The sequence below is a fragment of the Carcharhinus amblyrhynchos genome, chromosome 10, assembly GCF_965287045.1.
Source record: "Carcharhinus amblyrhynchos chromosome 10, sCarAmb.v2.hapA, whole genome shotgun sequence".
NCBI lineage: Eukaryota > Metazoa > Chordata > Chondrichthyes > Carcharhiniformes > Carcharhinidae > Carcharhinus > Carcharhinus amblyrhynchos.
This window is the reverse complement of record NC_137333.1, coordinates 2,062,086-2,079,670: the sequence shown is the minus strand read 5'-3', so window position 1 is coordinate 2,079,670 and position 17,585 is coordinate 2,062,086. Positions and strand designations below refer to the sequence as shown.

General features: G+C 43.2%; 1 protein-coding gene across 1 annotated transcript in view; it reads left to right on the top strand.

The window, feature by feature from the left end:
* Positions 1 to 17,585, top strand: part of clybl (citrate lyase beta like) — a 126,143-nt gene that overhangs the window by 92,077 nt on the left and 16,481 nt on the right. The window contains exon 3 of the mRNA XM_080198060.1: positions 15,593 to 15,791. Within this exon, the coding sequence (XP_080054186.1) occupies positions 15,593 to 15,791 (199 nt within the window). The remainder of the gene's footprint in view (positions 1 to 15,592; positions 15,792 to 17,585) is intronic.

The window sequence follows — 17,585 nt, the reverse complement described above, 5'->3', positions numbered from 1 at the left end:
GATTTAATCCTGCTTTTAAACTCCTTTCCTGACTAAACACCACTTCATTCATTTCTGCTTTTTACACTGGATTTATCTTCATGGTTAATATGGAGCACTTTGTACCTCCCAAGCCAACTTCTCACTTGCATTCTCAAGATTTTGCAAACTCTTTCTCTCTCACCTCCCCCTCCTCTTGTTTCTGCTTTTGTTTTTGACCCTGTTCAATACAGTAACTGCAGGGTTTCTGTTTTGTCCTGGGAGATTGGATGCTCCTCCCCTTTTTTTTGGGCTGTTTTACAATCCATATAAAGCAAAGCTATGTTTATTCCTCCCCTTCCTCCCCTTTGCTCAGAGATATTGTCACTGACCTTTTCCTTTTTTTAAACACGACAGTATTTAAGATCCCTGTTGAGGTACTGCATGTACTCCTCAGTGGAAATGGCCCAAAGGCAAAGCTACCTGAATTGCTTTTAATTACACCGCATAGCGGTACTTCATCTGGGTCCTGATTCTGTTTGATTGATGCTTCAAGGCAATTGTCAGTGTAGATGATGGGATTAAGTGCCTCTTGAAGTGACTTTACATTTACGTGGGAACAATGAGAGCGGGGAGAAAAAACACTGAGTCATTCACTTTTAGGAAAACCCTCTTTTTTGTTAAAAGACTAGTCACACACATTCACACACTCTCACACCCACTCACTTATTCACTCACACTCATTCACCTATGCATGCACACATACATGCATACACTCTCTCTCATATTCACTCATACACACTCACCCACTTGCACACATTCACCTACTTGCACACACTTCCACTCCCGCATGCACTCTCACACATGCTCATGGAGCAGCACGGTGGCACAGTGGTTAGCACTACTGCCTCACAGCGGCAGGGACCTTCCTGGCTTGGGTCACTGTCTGTGTGGAGTTTGCTCATTCTCCAGTGTCTGCGTGGGTTTCCTCCGGGTGTTCCGGTTTCCTCCCACAGTCCAAAAGACATGCTGGTTAGGTGCACTGACCATGCTAATTCTCCCTCAGGGTACCCGAACAGGCACCAGAGTGTGCCAACTATGGGATTTTCACAGTAACTTCATTGCAGTGTTAATGTAAACCTACTTGTGACATTAAGAAATAAACCCACTTGCGTGTGCACACAATTTCACAATTACTCTCACTCATACACACTCACTCACAATCATTCACTCATTTGTGTACACACACATATTCATTCATTCCCACACACATCCTCTTGCATACTCACATACACTGTCACACACAATTACACACACAATTACACACACACACACACACACACACACACACACACAATCATTAACATTTGGGTTGGCATATTAACACAGTGGTTAGCACTGCTGTCTCACAGCGCCAGGGACCTGAGTTCAATTCTAGCTGTGTGGAGTTTGCATATTCTCTGTGTCAGCATGGGTTTCCTCTGGGTGCTCCTGGTTTCCTCCCACAGTCCAAAGATTTGCAGGTTCGGTTGATTGGCCATGCTAAATTGCCCCTTAGTGTCACAGAGATTAGCAAGATAAATAAATGGGATTATGAAAGTAGGGCCTGGGTGGGATTGTAGTTGGTGCAGGCTCCATGAGCCGAATGGCTTCTTTCTGCACTACAGGGATTCTCTGAACACACACATACACATTCACTCACTCTTACACACGCTCAGTCACTCTCTGGCATACACTCTCATGCTCACTCAATCACTCACTCACGCACACACATTTACTCACTCTCATGTACACTCACCCACCCGCACGCTCACCCTCACTCGCACACACTCTCACTCACACACACTCGCTCACTCTCACACACACTCTCTCAGTCGCTCACCGACTTATGCATGGTCACTCAGTTACTCACTCATATATACTCACACGTTGACACACTCACTCACTCACTGAAGAATAATTGCCATGTAAAACCAGGTCAGCACTGTGTGCTGTAGCATGACAAGTCTTATATGATCCATGCAATTTTGTGGAAATGTTAGCGTTAATTGCTTGGGAAAACAAAGACTACAGAACTGATGGTGGAAAGTAGAGACTGGTAACTGTGATCATTGGTGTTTCAGATAAAATGTAGGGTAAAATGGGGTAATGGTAAAAGCGTTTGGACAACTGTACTGAATAAGCAAAGGCAGACTGCCGGCAACTGAGTTTCAGGAGCTGTGAGTGGTGAATGTTTGTGTAAGACTTGTCGTTGTTTACAACAAACATTTCAAGTCTTCCAGTTTTAATTAGAAGGCAGTTCTATGTAGATTTTTGTCCATGTTATTTTTTTTAAGGATTCTTAATCTGTTCCCCTTTGCTCAATTGTGTTTGGACTTGAATGGATTAATTCAGCTGCTATCTGTTAAGCCTCACACAAGGCTGACTAAGTGAGGAACAATTACATCTGATCTGGCTTTGATAGACTATTGGGAACTGCTGGCCCACACTGCAAACCTTGTTGAATGGGCAGCTCAAGTCAAAACAAACTTTACAAGGGAGAGTTGATGTTTGGCAAAGAAAGACTTTCACACACCCCTTTCTTCACATTCTGTTCAAACCCGATTTTGCCAAGACCTTGCCGAACCAGTTTGTAATTGATGAGTGTCCCCGTAAGCCTGAAACCCCCTGTTCTGTACGGGATTTTCTCCAGCAACAAATAGACTGCACTTGCCTGCTGCTCCTGACCTTTGGATGCTAGCTGTGGAAAATATAACAACTTGCATTTATATAGCGCCTTTGACATAGCAAACCCCTCAAGGCACTTCACAGGAGAGCTATCAAACAAAATCTGATACTGAGCTTTGAAAGCACAGTAAGAAGTCTCACAACACCAGGTTAAAGTCCAACAGGTTTATTTGGTAGCACGAGCTTTTGGAGTGTCGTCCCTTCATCAGGTGAGTGGAGGATTGGGTTCACAAACAGGGCATATGTAGACACAAACTCAATTTACAAGATAATGGTTGGAATACAAGTCTTAACAGGTAATCAAGTCTTTACAGGTGCAGACAATGCGAGTGGAGAGAGGGTTAAGCACAGGTTAAAGAGGTGTGAGTTGTCTCAAGCTAGGAGAGTTAGTGAGATTTTGCAAGCCCAGGCAAATCATGGGGGTTACAGATAGTGTGACATGAACCCACAATCCCGGTTGAGGCTGTCATCATGTGTGCGGAACTTGAGCTACACATGGACAGTGACCAAAAACAAGCCAGTTTTAAGGAATGCCTTAAAGGAGGAAACAGGTGGAGAGGTCTAGGGATGGAATTCCAAAGCTTAGGGCCCAGGCAGCTTGAATGGCCACTAATGGCGGAGAGATTAACATTGAGATTGCACTTTGTGGTGACTACCCCTTTAAGGTTAACACAGCACAGCAGTGTCACTAGGTTTGGGAGACCAATTGGGATGAGAGTGGCTGATCACCCTGGAGGTGGAGTCCACTCTTAGACAGAGGACATTTAGATGACACGTGAAAGGCATGTAGAGACTGGTGCAGGGGGGAGGGGCTGCTGGCCCCTGTATAGTTTTTCTTTTTAATAAATACCTTTTGTGTTTTTAACAAATTCTGCATACCTGCATCATCATATTTGGTGACAAGGATAATTTTTCTATTCATTCATGGGACATTGGGCATCGCTGGCTGGCCAGCATTTATTGCCCATATCTAATTGCCCCAGGGCAGTTAAGAGTCAATTACATTGCTGTGGCACTGGAGTCACATGTAGGCCAGACCATTAAGGATGGCAGATTTCCTTCCCTAAAGGACATTAGTGAACCAGATGGGTTTTTCTGACAATCGACAATGGTTTCATGGTCATCTTTAGATTCTTAATTCCACATATTTTTTATTCAATTCAAATTCCACCAGCTGCCATGGCGGGATTCGAACCCAGGTTCCCAGAACATTAAAAAATGGATTATGAGGATTCAGTTTTGGCCCAACACCCATGAGTATCGGCTTTAATTGAAGTCTAATAAAACACTCACTGATACAGAATTTCAGCACTAGCCAGCGAAATCCATACTTTGTACTGTTGACAGACCAGACGGAGTTTTCAGAGTTTTAAATCAGCCTTTATTCAAGCTTTAGTGAGGAAATCTACCTTCCACAAGGCGGTATACAGACTTGCTGAGTGAGACATGGCATGAACAATTATACCTTTGCTTATCTCACAAGCAATTTGCATATTACAATTACAAGTGTACATTTGTTCTGAAATCATTGCTATCTAATTATAATTAATAGCTCTGATTACTTCATTTATGTCAGGTGAATATAGTTAACCAGTTACAGCCTCTATATTCTTGCCTAATTATAATAATTGATCACTAATGAGGGACACTTACATGGTTCCACCATCCAAATGCCCAGACCTGCTGTTCTGGCTACCATTCCTATCAAAGTTCTCACCGTCTTGAACCTTGGTCAGCTTGTTTGTGCTGCCCATTTATAAGTGCAGGAGTTGCATTGAAACACCTTCACAGCGGCTTTCCAAGGAACTGTGCTATACTCCATTCACAGAAAGCTGTACTGCATTCAATAATTATAATCCCTTCACTCGCCTGAATTTGGGCGAATAGATCCATTTCAGGTGTTGAGTTGTTTTGTAGACCCTCAGAAATAAATGCAGAACAAGCCTGGATTGGCCAGAAAAGGCAGAAGTTTAGAAAAATGTAGAAAGAAAAGAGAAAATAAACCTCAGAACCAAGAGCTGTGATTTTTAAGTTTGAAGGAAATAGAGCATAAGTTAACAGAAAACAAAGAGTCGCAGCAAAGTTTTTCATAGAATCGCGACAGTGCAAAAAGAGGCTGAGACAGCTTTCCAGGGATAAAAAGAGAAGTTATGGATGTTTGGAAAGTGAAGAATATTGGGATTCATGCCCAAAACTTCATGAGCATGGGAAAAACACAGAACCAGTAGCTGGCTACAGCAGTGAAAATAAATGACAGTCTTGAAGCGGTAATGGATTTAAATTGGTAATACATTTCATGTAGCAACCTCAAGAAGAAACAAATGTCAATGGACAGGAAAATTGGAGAAGACCCCAGGTGCAGGGCAGCTCTCAAAAAAAAGGGTCCATAAGCAACAAAAACCTTAAGGAAGAAGCAACGCAAGACCTCAGAGGAGGCACTGAAGACCTTGAAGAGGCAACAGAAGAGCTGAGAAGAGGCAGTGGAAGAGCCCAGAAGGAAGCCCACAGGAAGACAATCAAGACCCCAAAAAGAGGGCAACACTAAAAGACCCTAGAAGGAGGGCAATGAAAGCCACCAAATGACCAAATGAAGGACAGTGAGAGAAATGCAGAATGGAGACAAGTCAACACTTCGTCAGAGACAGACCTGAGCAACAGTGAAGACTAAAAGGGTTGAGCTGTAGTTAAAACAAGTAGAAATGAAGGTTTATTTTGTGAAATGTGTATGTACAGTAAAAACGTGGTTAGGTCACCTCAGAAGTAATGCAGAAATTAAAGACTGCAAAATAAACTAGGAAATATTGAATGTTGGAGGAATCAACAAAAAAAATGCTGTAGAGCAGACATTAAAACAACAAGATTGTTGGTGGCACGGTAGTTTGCACTGCTGCCTCACAGCACCAGGGACATGGGTTCAATTCCAGCCTTGGCTGTCTTGTCTATGTGAAATTTGCACATTCTCCCTGTGTCTATGTGGGTTTCCTCTGGGTGCTACAGTTTCCACCCACAGTCCAAAAATGTTGATTGGCCATGCTAAATTGTCCCAAGATGTGTAGGTTAGGGGGATTAGCTATGGTAAATGTGTGGGGTTACAGGGTGGGGCAGCGGGCCTGGGGAAGATACTCTGTCAAAGAGTCAGTGCAGATGTGATGGGCTGAATGGTCTCCTTCTGCACTGTATGAAACTTATGTATGTTAAGATGAAATGACTGACAGCAAACATAAAAAAATGCAAAAAACTTTAAAAATGTGGTTAAGAAGAAGAACTTAAAATCATAGAATCCCTATAGCGCAGAAGGAGCCATTTGGTCTCTTGATGAGATAATGGAAAATAAACTGAACTCCATGGAAAGCAACCAGAAAGTAAGAACAAGAATTGAATCAGGAGAATATGTGTTTGAAGAAGGGAAGCTTGACAATGATAAACTAACAAAAGAATAAAATTCATGAAATTGACAGCAGAATCAGCAATTCAGACAGAGGAAGGAACTGAGATTACATACTAGAACAAGATTGCTGAATTGGTCATTCGAATGGAAAAGCAGCAAGCCTGCATGGAAGAGCTATGTGCAAGTCTATACTTGGAACTGTACATAGTTAAAGCCTACCAATAAAAGTATTTCTGTTTGGGCACATAAGCCTCACAATCTCATCAATGAGCCATCACTACGGCAACAATAAAAAAAAACACATTAAGTACATAATTTGAATGGTGTCACAATACGAAACTTCAGTAGTGGATCAAGTTAGACCTCTGGAATTGTCTTTATGACCAAACTCCTGTTGTACCCAGTAGACATGGAGGTACGGATCGTTGACAAACATGCGGATGACTTGAGGAGTAGAGAGATGCTCCAGCAGCCAGTGTTGTCGTAAAGAAATGTTTTCAAACCCTAAAGCACCAAAGTAGCTGATTGACCTGTTATAGACATAACTGATGTCTCCATGGATGCACATAGTGATAAACTGCCTGTGTCAAAAGAGGTCATTGCAGTTCTTGTTAATGTCATTCTGGTGGAAGCTCTCAGACTACAGAATTACACCTCTGCATAGGTGTAATTATGGTTGTCTAACTTGTTTAGGACAGAGTAACATAGTTATAGAAGATTGTATAAACGAGTTAAAGGGAAAGGGACGTGGTGATTGCCCCGTTAAGGGCAGCACAGCACAGTAAGTGTCACCTGACTTGGGGGATCAACTGGAATGAGAGTGAAGGGGATCAACTGGAATGAAGACATGTAGGGACTGGGATATTGATGGGCCACTGACCTCTATGCAGGTTTTCTTATTAAAAAGTATCTTTTGTGATTCTAATGCGTGAATGTGCATCCTTATGCTCTGCTTACAAGTTGGGGTGAGGCCAAGGGAAGGGATTTGAAAATAAACATGAGAATTTTAAAGTTCAGTTGGAGAGCAGAGGAGAGATGGGTGAATGGCACTTGAACCAGAACACAGGTTGTAGTGTTTTGGGTGAACTCGAATAACTCATATATTTAAACTGCGTGCAATTCTTATGACACGGAGGTGATGTTTCCCTCTGCGCCATTTTGGAATCACCCAAAGGGATATACCTCGCCTCATAATCTGTGAGGGAGTAGGAAGTTATTAGTTTAGGTAAATTGAAACAAGATCGGACACTCTCTGTCATGAACAATTAACAGGTCTTTGTTTTAAAACTGGTGACAACCTTTATTAAAACAATTAACAAACTGAATAAACTCCCAATAGAATGATGTCCGAATAACATGACCCATGCATGAAACAAAGGCTCATAAATCCCAGTCATTCTCAAAAGGATATGTATACAACCAGGTACTTGCTAGAATTCTGGAGGTCTTTGCTGTTCAGGTCTGACACATCTCCCAAGTTGATCTACTTTCTGACTGTAGATGGTAAGTTTTGCAAAGACATACATTAAACCTGCAGGATTCTATATGAGAGACTCATCTCTCCCTCCTTCTGACTAAAGAGGTGGCAAGGTTACTCTAACCATTATTTCCCCTTGTCCGGGTTTAAATACCTAGAATTCCCTCACAGTATCCCTGCAACTTGAGTGGCTTGAGGCTATCAACAAAACTCAAATTTGAATGCAGTTGGTTCTGTGTCTTTGAGTACTTGCTTTAAACTCATTGGTCCAATTCAAAAGCCTGTTTTGCTCTGCTGGAACTCCCGCTGCTTGGATTTTGACACAATGTTGCAAAATTGACTTCTACAGCCTATCTTCTTCAATTTAAAAATCCAAGCACAAAAACACACGCTTTTCAAAGGGACAGTGCAATATGATTTCTTCTTTTGGTTTCAGCATTTCATTTCATTTCAATATTTACATTAGCTGAACATCACATTTTTAACCTTATATATGCAACTTCATAGCAATTTTGTAACAGTGACTGGATCTAACCTTAATTGAAGACGCCTTTCTCGCAATTCTCTTAGAAATCGAGAGGTTTCTGTTTGCAGGTCCTGTGGTTTGGACTTGTTTATTTGGATTAGGGTCTCGGGTGGTGCTGACAATTTTCTGTTTTTCGCAAATGCACCCTGGAAAAAACTGGAAACTGGGCAGGGGAAAACAGAGCACTCTGTGTTTAGTAGGGAAAAAAAATGAAGAATTTGAACTGGAATTACTGAAATTTGTCACTTGTTTCCAGAGGAAATAGGCTTGCGCAAATTGATGATAGAAATTTTACTCATACTGATGGGATGTCAACGTGAATTGCTTTACAGCTTATGCTTAGGAATGTTTGTTTGCCATCGGAATAAAAGTTAAAGAGAAAAAGCTTATATTGAAACCAAAGATGAAACCTAAGCTCCATGATTCTTTTCTCTATTCTTTCATGGGATGTGGGTGTCGTTGGCTAGGCCAGCACTTATTATCCATTCTTAATTGCACTTGAACTGAATGGCTCGTTCGGCTATTTCAGAGGACAATTAAGAGTCAACCACATTGTTGTGGGTCTGGCATCGCATGTAGGCCAGACAGGGTAAAGACGGCAGATTCCCTTCCTTCGAGAGTATTATTGAACCAGATGTTTTCCCACTGGTGTCGTGGAGAATTGGGGTATGGGGTATGGGTATTCCGCTTGGGCCTTCATAGAATCCCTACTGTGCAAAAGGAGGCTATTCAGCCCATCGAACCTGCAACGACAACAATTCCACCCAGACCCTATGCCCTTCACCCCACCTATTTACCTTGCTAATCCCCCCCGACACTATTTAAATTTTTTTTTATTATTATTTATTAGGGTCTCAAGTAGGCTTACATTAATACTGCAATGAAGTTACAATGAAAATCTCCTAGTCGCCACACTCCGGCACCTGTTCAGGTACACTGATGAAGAATTTAGCCTGGCCAATGCACCGAACTCACACATCTTTCAGACTGTGGGAGGAAACGAGAAAGTGCAAATTGTAGTGTTAGAGATGAAGGGTGGCTTGGTGGCACAGTGGTTAGCACTACTGCCTCACAGCACCAGGGACCTGGGTTCGATTTTCGGCTTGGGTCACTGTCTATGTGGAGTTTGCACATTCTCCCCATGTCTGCGTTGATAGGTTCTTGATTGGTAAGTGGATCAAAGATTATAGGGAAAAGGCAGGAGAATGAGGTTGAGAAACATAAAGTAAGTAAAGTTTATTTATTAGTGTCACAAGTAAGCTTACATTTGCACTGCAATGAAGTTACTATGAAAATCCCCTAGTCACCACAGTCTGGCACCTGTTTGGATACACTGAAGGAGAATTTATCATGACCACATCACCTAGCTTACACATCTTTGGATTGTAGGGGAAAACTGGAGCAGCTGGAGAAAACCCATGCAGACATAGGGAGAATGTGCAAACTCCACACAGGCAGTGATCCTAGCCAGGAATTGAACCTGGGTCCCCGGTGGTATAAAGCAGCAGCCCTGACCACTGTGCCACCGTACCACCCATGATTGAATGGTGGAACAGGCTCGATGGGCCAATTGGCTTTATTCTGCTCCTATATCTTATGGTCTTGTTAACTGTATAACGCTTTGGAAATTCTGAGGGTAGGAAATGTGTTATCTAAATGCCAGTTTTGGCGGCAGGGCAGGGGCATCCAAGTCCCTGAAAATATTTTGCAAAAACAAAATTGGGAAAAGCCTTTGGAGAGATGCTACAGGGTGAGATTAATACGTACAAGGTCATTGCTGAGGCCCCATATATAGGAAGCACAGCAAAGCTACAGGGATCACATACTGAGGTTCAGCGGGATAAAGTAGAATTGTTATGAGGAAAGTTTTGAGTTACTGGGATTACTTCCATTGGAGTACAGGAGACCGTACAATTTAATAGAGGCTTTTAAAATTCTAAGGGATTTTAATAGGGCAAAAAGGAAGAGGCCATTTCCTGTGCTTTGGGAGTCAGTGTTGAGTGGTTTTTAATTTAAGATTTTGACTCAGGGAAGCGAGGAGAAATTTCTTCAGAATTGTTGGTGTATGATGTTGTGCCACTGGGAATACTTCAGGCAGATACCATTCCATCCTTCAAGGCAAGAACGGATAATTATTTCAGGTTGAGGAAACGGCATTGCTGTGAGAGGAAGCAGGGTGGTGAAATCAGCTTTCATGTGCTGCGCATCTTTGGGGTTCTCAGAGTTACAGCCCCACCCCACAAAATGACAAAGGCTACTTCATAGCAAGGCGCATCACAAACCTGTCATCATCTGACACAGGAGATTTGTCCCAGAGCATTTCTTCAGGTGAATCGGAGATTTCATTTAAACTGGCTCATCGCGATGCTGGGTATTGTTACCAGGGACATAAAGATTGTGAGCAAATGTGAAATCGGAGAATGATACAGCACAGAAGGGGACCATTCAGCCCATCGCACCTGTGTCGGCTCTTTGAAAGAGCGATGCGATTAGTGACGTAAAGTTTGTTTATTAGTCACACGTAAGGCTTACATTAACACTGCAATGAAGTTACTGTGACATTCCCCTAGTCACTACAGTCCGGCACCTGATTGGGTCAATGCACCTAACCAGCACATCTTTCAAATTGTGGGAGGAAATCAGACCACCCGGAGGAAACCCACACTGACACCGGGAGAACGTACAAACTCCACACAGACAGTGACCCAAGCTGGGAATCAAACCTGGGTCTCTGGTGCTGTGAAGCAGTATTGCTAACCACTGTGCTACCGCACGACTTCCTCTCCTTGTCTGTTCTCCATAGCTCTGTAAGTTTCACCCCTTCGATGTATCAAGTTATTATTGCCTTACAAGACAGTGCCTTCCAAATCAGAACAACTCGCTGCAAAAATGAATTATTCTTAACTTGTCTTTGGGTTCCTTCACCAAATATCTGAAGTCTGTGTCCTCTGGTTATCAGAGATTTGAGAGGACACGGGTGAAATCTCAGGGTGTAGAAGTGTTTTGAAGAGGCCCCAGGGTGTGAGCATACTGAGGCATATTCTGGGATCACTGGGAGAGGTGTCATGTGATTGCTGAATGCCCATGTGTTCTGAATATTAAGCTGCACATATCAGTGAACTGTATGCACCTCACTCTCAGAGATATTAAATCGAGGCACTGTCTGCCCCATCAAATGAATGTAAAACATCCCGTGGCACTATTTTGAAAAGGAATAAGGGAGTTCTCCTCAGTGTCCTACGCAATATTTATCCCTCAACCAAGATCACTAAAACAGATTATCTGATCTTTATTACATTTCTGTTGGCGTATTTCATTTCAAGTTTAAGTTTATTTATTAATGTTACAAGTCGGCTTACATTAATACTGCAGTGAAGTTACTGTGAAAATCCCTGAGTCGCTACACTATGGTACCTGTTTGGGTACAGTGAGGGAGAATTTAGCACAGCCAATGCGTCTAACCAGCACGTCTTTCAGACTGTGGGAGGAAACCAGAGCACCCGGAGGCAACCCACGCAGACACAGGGAGAATGTACAAGCTCCACACAGACAGTGACCCAAGCCAGGATTCAAACCCAGGTCCCTGGTGCTGTGAAGCAGCAGTGCTAACCACTGTGCCACAAAGTTGAGAATATATAATCAGGTGCTCTGGAAGGTGACCCATTTTACAGGATTGTCTTCCCTCCAGCAATCCTCAAGACTCCAACTGTGAGCAAACCGAGGATGAAATGATAGGGGCAATAAAACATACTTCTGATCTTTCTCATTTTTCTTGTTCATTAGTTGTGTAATAAGCCTTCAGAGGCAGAAGTTCCTTCACCAAAATCCCTTTATTTACAATTCCAGCAGTGGTACACAGAGCACTATCAGTCAGCAGTCTACTTTCAGGAGTGCCAGAGGAATTGACACTCCTGGTTAAATACAAGGAAAGGACTCTCTGATTGGCCCATCAATTGACTCCTTAATCAGGGAGTTCATATTCCAATAGGCCAACCTCAATGGTTTGATTGAAGTCATTACAAGTTGTAAAAATATTGGACCTGGAAAATGGCTCTGTCCGACAGCAAGGAGCCATCAAGTTGCAAAAAGCTTTCTGATTGGTGTAAGGTGGTGGTGCACAGTTGAGTGTGTTGGGCATTCATTGGAGGCTGGGATGAAAGTCATGTGATGCAACCTCCAGGCGTGTATTAAACCAGAGATCACCTGCTCTAACATTTACTAAGAACATGGCTGAACCTCTTTTACCTTCCCACACAAAACTCCATTGAATGCTGCCTTTAATATACTCAGTGATGGAGGATCTATGATGATATAGGATGGAGAATTCCAAAGACTCCCTCGCCTCTAGGGAAAGACATTGCTCCGTGTCTCAATCCTAAATGACTATTTCCTTTTCCTTTGTGTCAAAGTCCTGGAACTCCCTCCCTAACCGCACTCTGGGTGTGCCTACACCTCATGGGCTGCAGCAGTTCAAGAAAGCAGCTCACCAAATGCTTCTCAAGGACAACTAGGAATGGACAATAAATGCTGGTCTAGCCAGTGATGTCCCTGTCCCACAAATGAATTTTTAAAAAGTTGATGAATCTTATTTGTGGATCCTCTAGCCTAGTGGGAACAGCTCCATATCATCTTGCCTTCTCAAGAATTCTGCATGTGTCAATGAGGTAACCTTTGAAAGACACAATGACCTCAACATGGTCTAACAGCCCCTTGTTTATGTTCAGGGAAAATGTTTCTGACCCATCTCATTGCAGTAGTTAGCACTGCTGCATCACAGCGCCAGGGACCCGGGTTCAACTCCCAGCTTGGGTCTGTGTGGAGTTTGCACATTCTCCTCGTGTCTGCATGGGTTTCCTCCAGGTGCTTCGGTTTCCTCCCACAGTCCGAAAGACGTGTAGGTTAGGCGGATTGGCCATGCTAAATTGCCCCTTAGTGTCAGGGGGACTACTTAGGGTAAATGTGTGGGGTTATGGGGATTGGGCCTGGTGGGATTGTGGTCGGTGCAGACTTGATGGGCCGAATGGCCTCTTCTGCAGTGTAGGGATTCTATGATTCTAAGAATGTCAAAACACGCTTCGAAAAACTCCATCCCCCAGCATTAAGATGTGAAACATTCTCCACCCACCCCTCTCATGACTACTCCATCACCAAGACTGCATACTCCCAATATCACCTATCTATATCATCCACCTCTGATCCTCCCTTTATCCAGCTACTGTTGAAACACTTGACTGTGCTTTTTGTACCTCTAGTCTTCACTGTTCCTTGGCTGTCCTGGCTGACCTCATACTTTTCCTTCTTGAGAAACTTGGAGCTCCTCCAAACTCTGCTGCCCAACTCACACCAGGTTCCATTCAACCTCATCCCCGAACTCATCGACCTGCTTAGACTCCCAGTCTGGCATGACCTTGATTTTAAAATTCTCCTCCTTGTGTTCACATCCCTCCATGACCTTGTCCCTCTGTGATCTCCTCAAGCCTTACAACTCTCCAAGATCTCTGCACATCCCCATTTCTGGTCCCTTGTGCATCCTAATTTCCATCACTCCATCATTGGTGGACATGCCTTCAGCTGCCAAGGACAAAAGCTCTGCAATTCCCTCCCTGAATCTCTCTGCTTTAAACCACTCCTTAAAACCTACCTCTTTGATCCAGCTTTCGATCGTCTGCCTCCTCATGTGTAACCGCTCTGAGATTAATTATAAGAAAATGTAATGACTTTCTGCCAAAGTAGCTTGGATAACACAATAAAAGCTTCATCGAACTGAACAGTTCAAGTTAACCTTTTCCCGGAGTGTTACTAATAGAATCAAGTCCACTTATTGTTAAAAGCAAAATGCTGCGGCTACTGGAATCTGAAACAAGAGCAGAAAATGCTGAAAAATTTCAGCAAGGCTGACAGCATCTGTGGAGGGAAATTAGAGCCAAAATTTTGAGTCTGGATGACCCTTTATCAGAGCTTATTGTTATCCCAGTTCATGTCACTTTATGCTTATGCCATGTGATGAAATGAGGTTGATGAGGACCGTGTGGGTTGATGCTGTGCCCGTGGACTTATAAAGATGATTGATGAAGTACCAGATATTAAGCAGTGGCAGTATGGATACAACACTGACCAAGAGACAGAAAGTGGTGCTGAACAGTCATTTTTCCTACAGGCCAGTGCACAATGTCATTCAGACCACTACTCCTTTTGATATATGTTAATGGTTTGGGCTTGGGTACACAGGAAATAATTTCAAAGTTTGCAGATGACGGTAAACTTGGAAATGAACTAAGCATTGGGTGGTATGGTGGCATAGTGATTAGCACTACATGTCCAATGTTTGTCTGATAGTTGCTATATGAAGGTGCTGCATAAATACAACTTTTTGTTGGTGTGACTCTCTTGCCTGTCACCCACCCATCCTCTTCCTCCTTTTTTTCCTTTTCCCATTCTCCACACATTGTCTCCAATTCCATATTATCCCCACCCTCTCTCCTATTCCCATTCGTTAAAGCCACATACATTTTTACTCCATCCTTAAAGTTACAAAGCCAGTGCTCAGAGTGGAGTGGACAAACCTGGATCCATTCCTTGCTCATTCCAAAAACCAAATTCAAATTCCTATTGAATCCAATTCTTGGTCCCCACAAGGAGAGACAAACAAGATCCAAGCTGACAAGATAAGGCGTTGCACCCCATCTTTGATTTATTATTGTCACATGCATTGCTATACAGTGAGAAGTATTGTTTCTTGCACGCTATACGACAAAACATTCCATTCATAGAGAAGAAAAGGAATGCAGAATGTAGTGTTACAGACATAGCTAGGGAGTAGAGAGAGATCAACTTAATGTGAGGTAGATCCATTCAAAAGTCTGATGGCAGCAGGGAAGAAGCTGTTCTTGAGGCGGTTAGTACCTGTTCTCAGACTTTTGTATCTTTCTCCTGATGGGAGAAGTGGAAGAGAGAATGTCTGGGGTGTGTGGGGTCCTTAATTATGGTGGCTGCTTTTCTGAGGCAGCGGAAAGTGTAGACAGAATCAACGGTTGGGAAGCTGGTTTGTGTGATGGACTGGGCTTCATTCACGACCCTTTGTAGCTCCTTGTCATCGTGGGCAGAGTAGGAACCATACCAAGCTGTGATACATCCGGAAAGAATGCTTTCTGTGGTGCATCTGTAAAAGTTGGTGAGAGTCTTGGGCTTAATCTGATGCTTGATTTTAGGAAAAAGACCGAGAAGCGATGAGCCAGGTCCTTTAATGAATCACCTTATTAAGCTAGTACTTCCAAGAGGATGCACAACATATTGTCTTTCAGACAGCCTATACTGTACCTCAAGTTGTCACGAAAGGCATACTACTGATAACTTGCAGAGATTCACATACCACTGCTGATGCTGATCATATTTCCCCATAAAAAGCAAATTGAACATTTACTTTTTCCAAATTGCCTGCCATGCTTGAAGCCTGCTTTTTCTTTGTTTTCCCTTTTGACTTTGAATATTTGATGACATTGGCCCTTTTTCCTTGCAGAAGTAACTCTGTCAAGACGTTTGGGCGCGTGGAGTGTTGTCACTACGCCTGCAGCGCAAATACCAAGCATAAGTACGTGCCTCGGAGGGCAGTTCTCTACGTCCCTGGGAATGATGAAAGGAAACTCCACAAGATTACCAGTCTCCATGTAGATTGTGCTGTCCTTGACTGTGAAGATGGTGTTGCATTGAACAAGAAGGTACTGCGCAGTGCCCGCAAGTAAAGATGCAAATACGCAATAGCACAACTGTGAAACTACTGGAAGAGTATCGTAAAGTGTTGCTGACTCATAGATTTACAATGACCTGTTTTGTTTACTATGACTCATAGATGACAGTGCAGAAGGATACCGTTCAGCCCATTGAGTCTGCACCAACAACGATCCCAATCAGGCCCTATCCCCATCACCCCACTTATTTACCCTGCTAATCCCTCAGACACTAGGGGGACGATTTAGCATGGTCAATCTGTCTAACTTGCACAACTTTGGACGTTGGTCAGTTTTCTTGGAGGTGATGTTTTTGGGCCTGAATTTCAGAGACAGATTTGAATTTTTACAGCAGGTTTCACGACCTCAAGATATTCCAAAGTGCTTCACAACCAATGAAGTACTTTTGAAATCCAGTCACCTTTGTAATGTAGGAAACACGACAGTCAATTTGTGCACAGCAAGCTCCCACAGAAAACAATGTGACAATGACCAGATATTTTTATAGTATTTTTTAGTGGCCTTGACTGTGCAATAATAGCCCAGGACACTCATCAGAACCTCCCCTGCTCCTCTTCAAAATAGTGATCAACGAGACCTTATTGCATCCACCCAAGAGGGGAAATGAGGCCTCTGTTTGACATTATAGCTACTCCAACAGTGCAGCACTCCCGCAGTACTGTTCCAAACGGTCAGCCTGAATTTTGTGCTCAAGTCTCTGGAGCGGGTGAACTTTCTGAGTTGGAGGCAAGAGTGCGACTCACAGCTGATTCCAGAAATCATTTCTGAAATTCCTGCCATCCTGTTTTTGGCCAAAGTTGTTTTTTGGCATCTGGCTTTTCCCTCCAGGATTTTAATTTTTTTCACTGTCCTGTGGTTTAGAAGAAGTGAGTTCTAGTGCTAAAGAGAGCTCCCTCCTCATTGTGTGTCCTCCAGAACATTACCAGTCGCCTCAGTATTGCCATTCCTGTTTTGTTTGCTAGACAGGCAGATTGCAAGAGTCATAGCTCAGACAGAGTCCATTTGGCCCACTGTGCCTGTGCCATGATATCCCCTTCACAAATCTATGCTGACTCACATTGATCAACTCTCCTATTAGTCCAATGAGCCCATGTGGATTATTGCCCTTCCAGAAGAGGTCAACAGGCTTATTTCCTGCGCGTGAAGGTGCTGACATGTGATTATTGTTGCTGAGTGCTGGGTTGCGTGGCATCATTCCCACTGACAGAACATGAAGCTGCTGTTTATTGTGTTCCTGTGTCGGCTGTGGTGAGAGCATTAAACAGCAAACATCGTAACTCTGTCACTACCCAGGAATCTCACAATACAAAACAATCCCCCTCCCCCTCTGCTCCCCACAAGACTGCAAAGAGTTCCTATAAAACTTGGCCCTCTATTGTGAAGGATGTGAGTAATGACAACACCACTCTGGAGCCGAGACTGATGATCTTTAATATTCATAATAAATCTTTTATACCGCATCCTAGATTCTTTCAGTCATTTTGGCCCTAAATCCTGGAATTCCCTCCCTCAAATCTCTCTGCCACTTTCTCCACCCTTAAGTCACCCTTTACCACCTAACTCTTTAACCAGGTCTCTGGCACATCTTGCAGAGATTGCTGTGGCAGGATTGTGTGGTGTCGTGGTCAGTGTTCTCCTGAAGGCTGGGTAGTTTGCTGTGTAAGAAGTCTCACTGTTTCAGTGCTTCAGTCTAGCACAGACGCAAGTCATTTGGTTGTCTCCATTTTTCTACACTTCCTCAACTCAACTGCCAACCTCCAATGC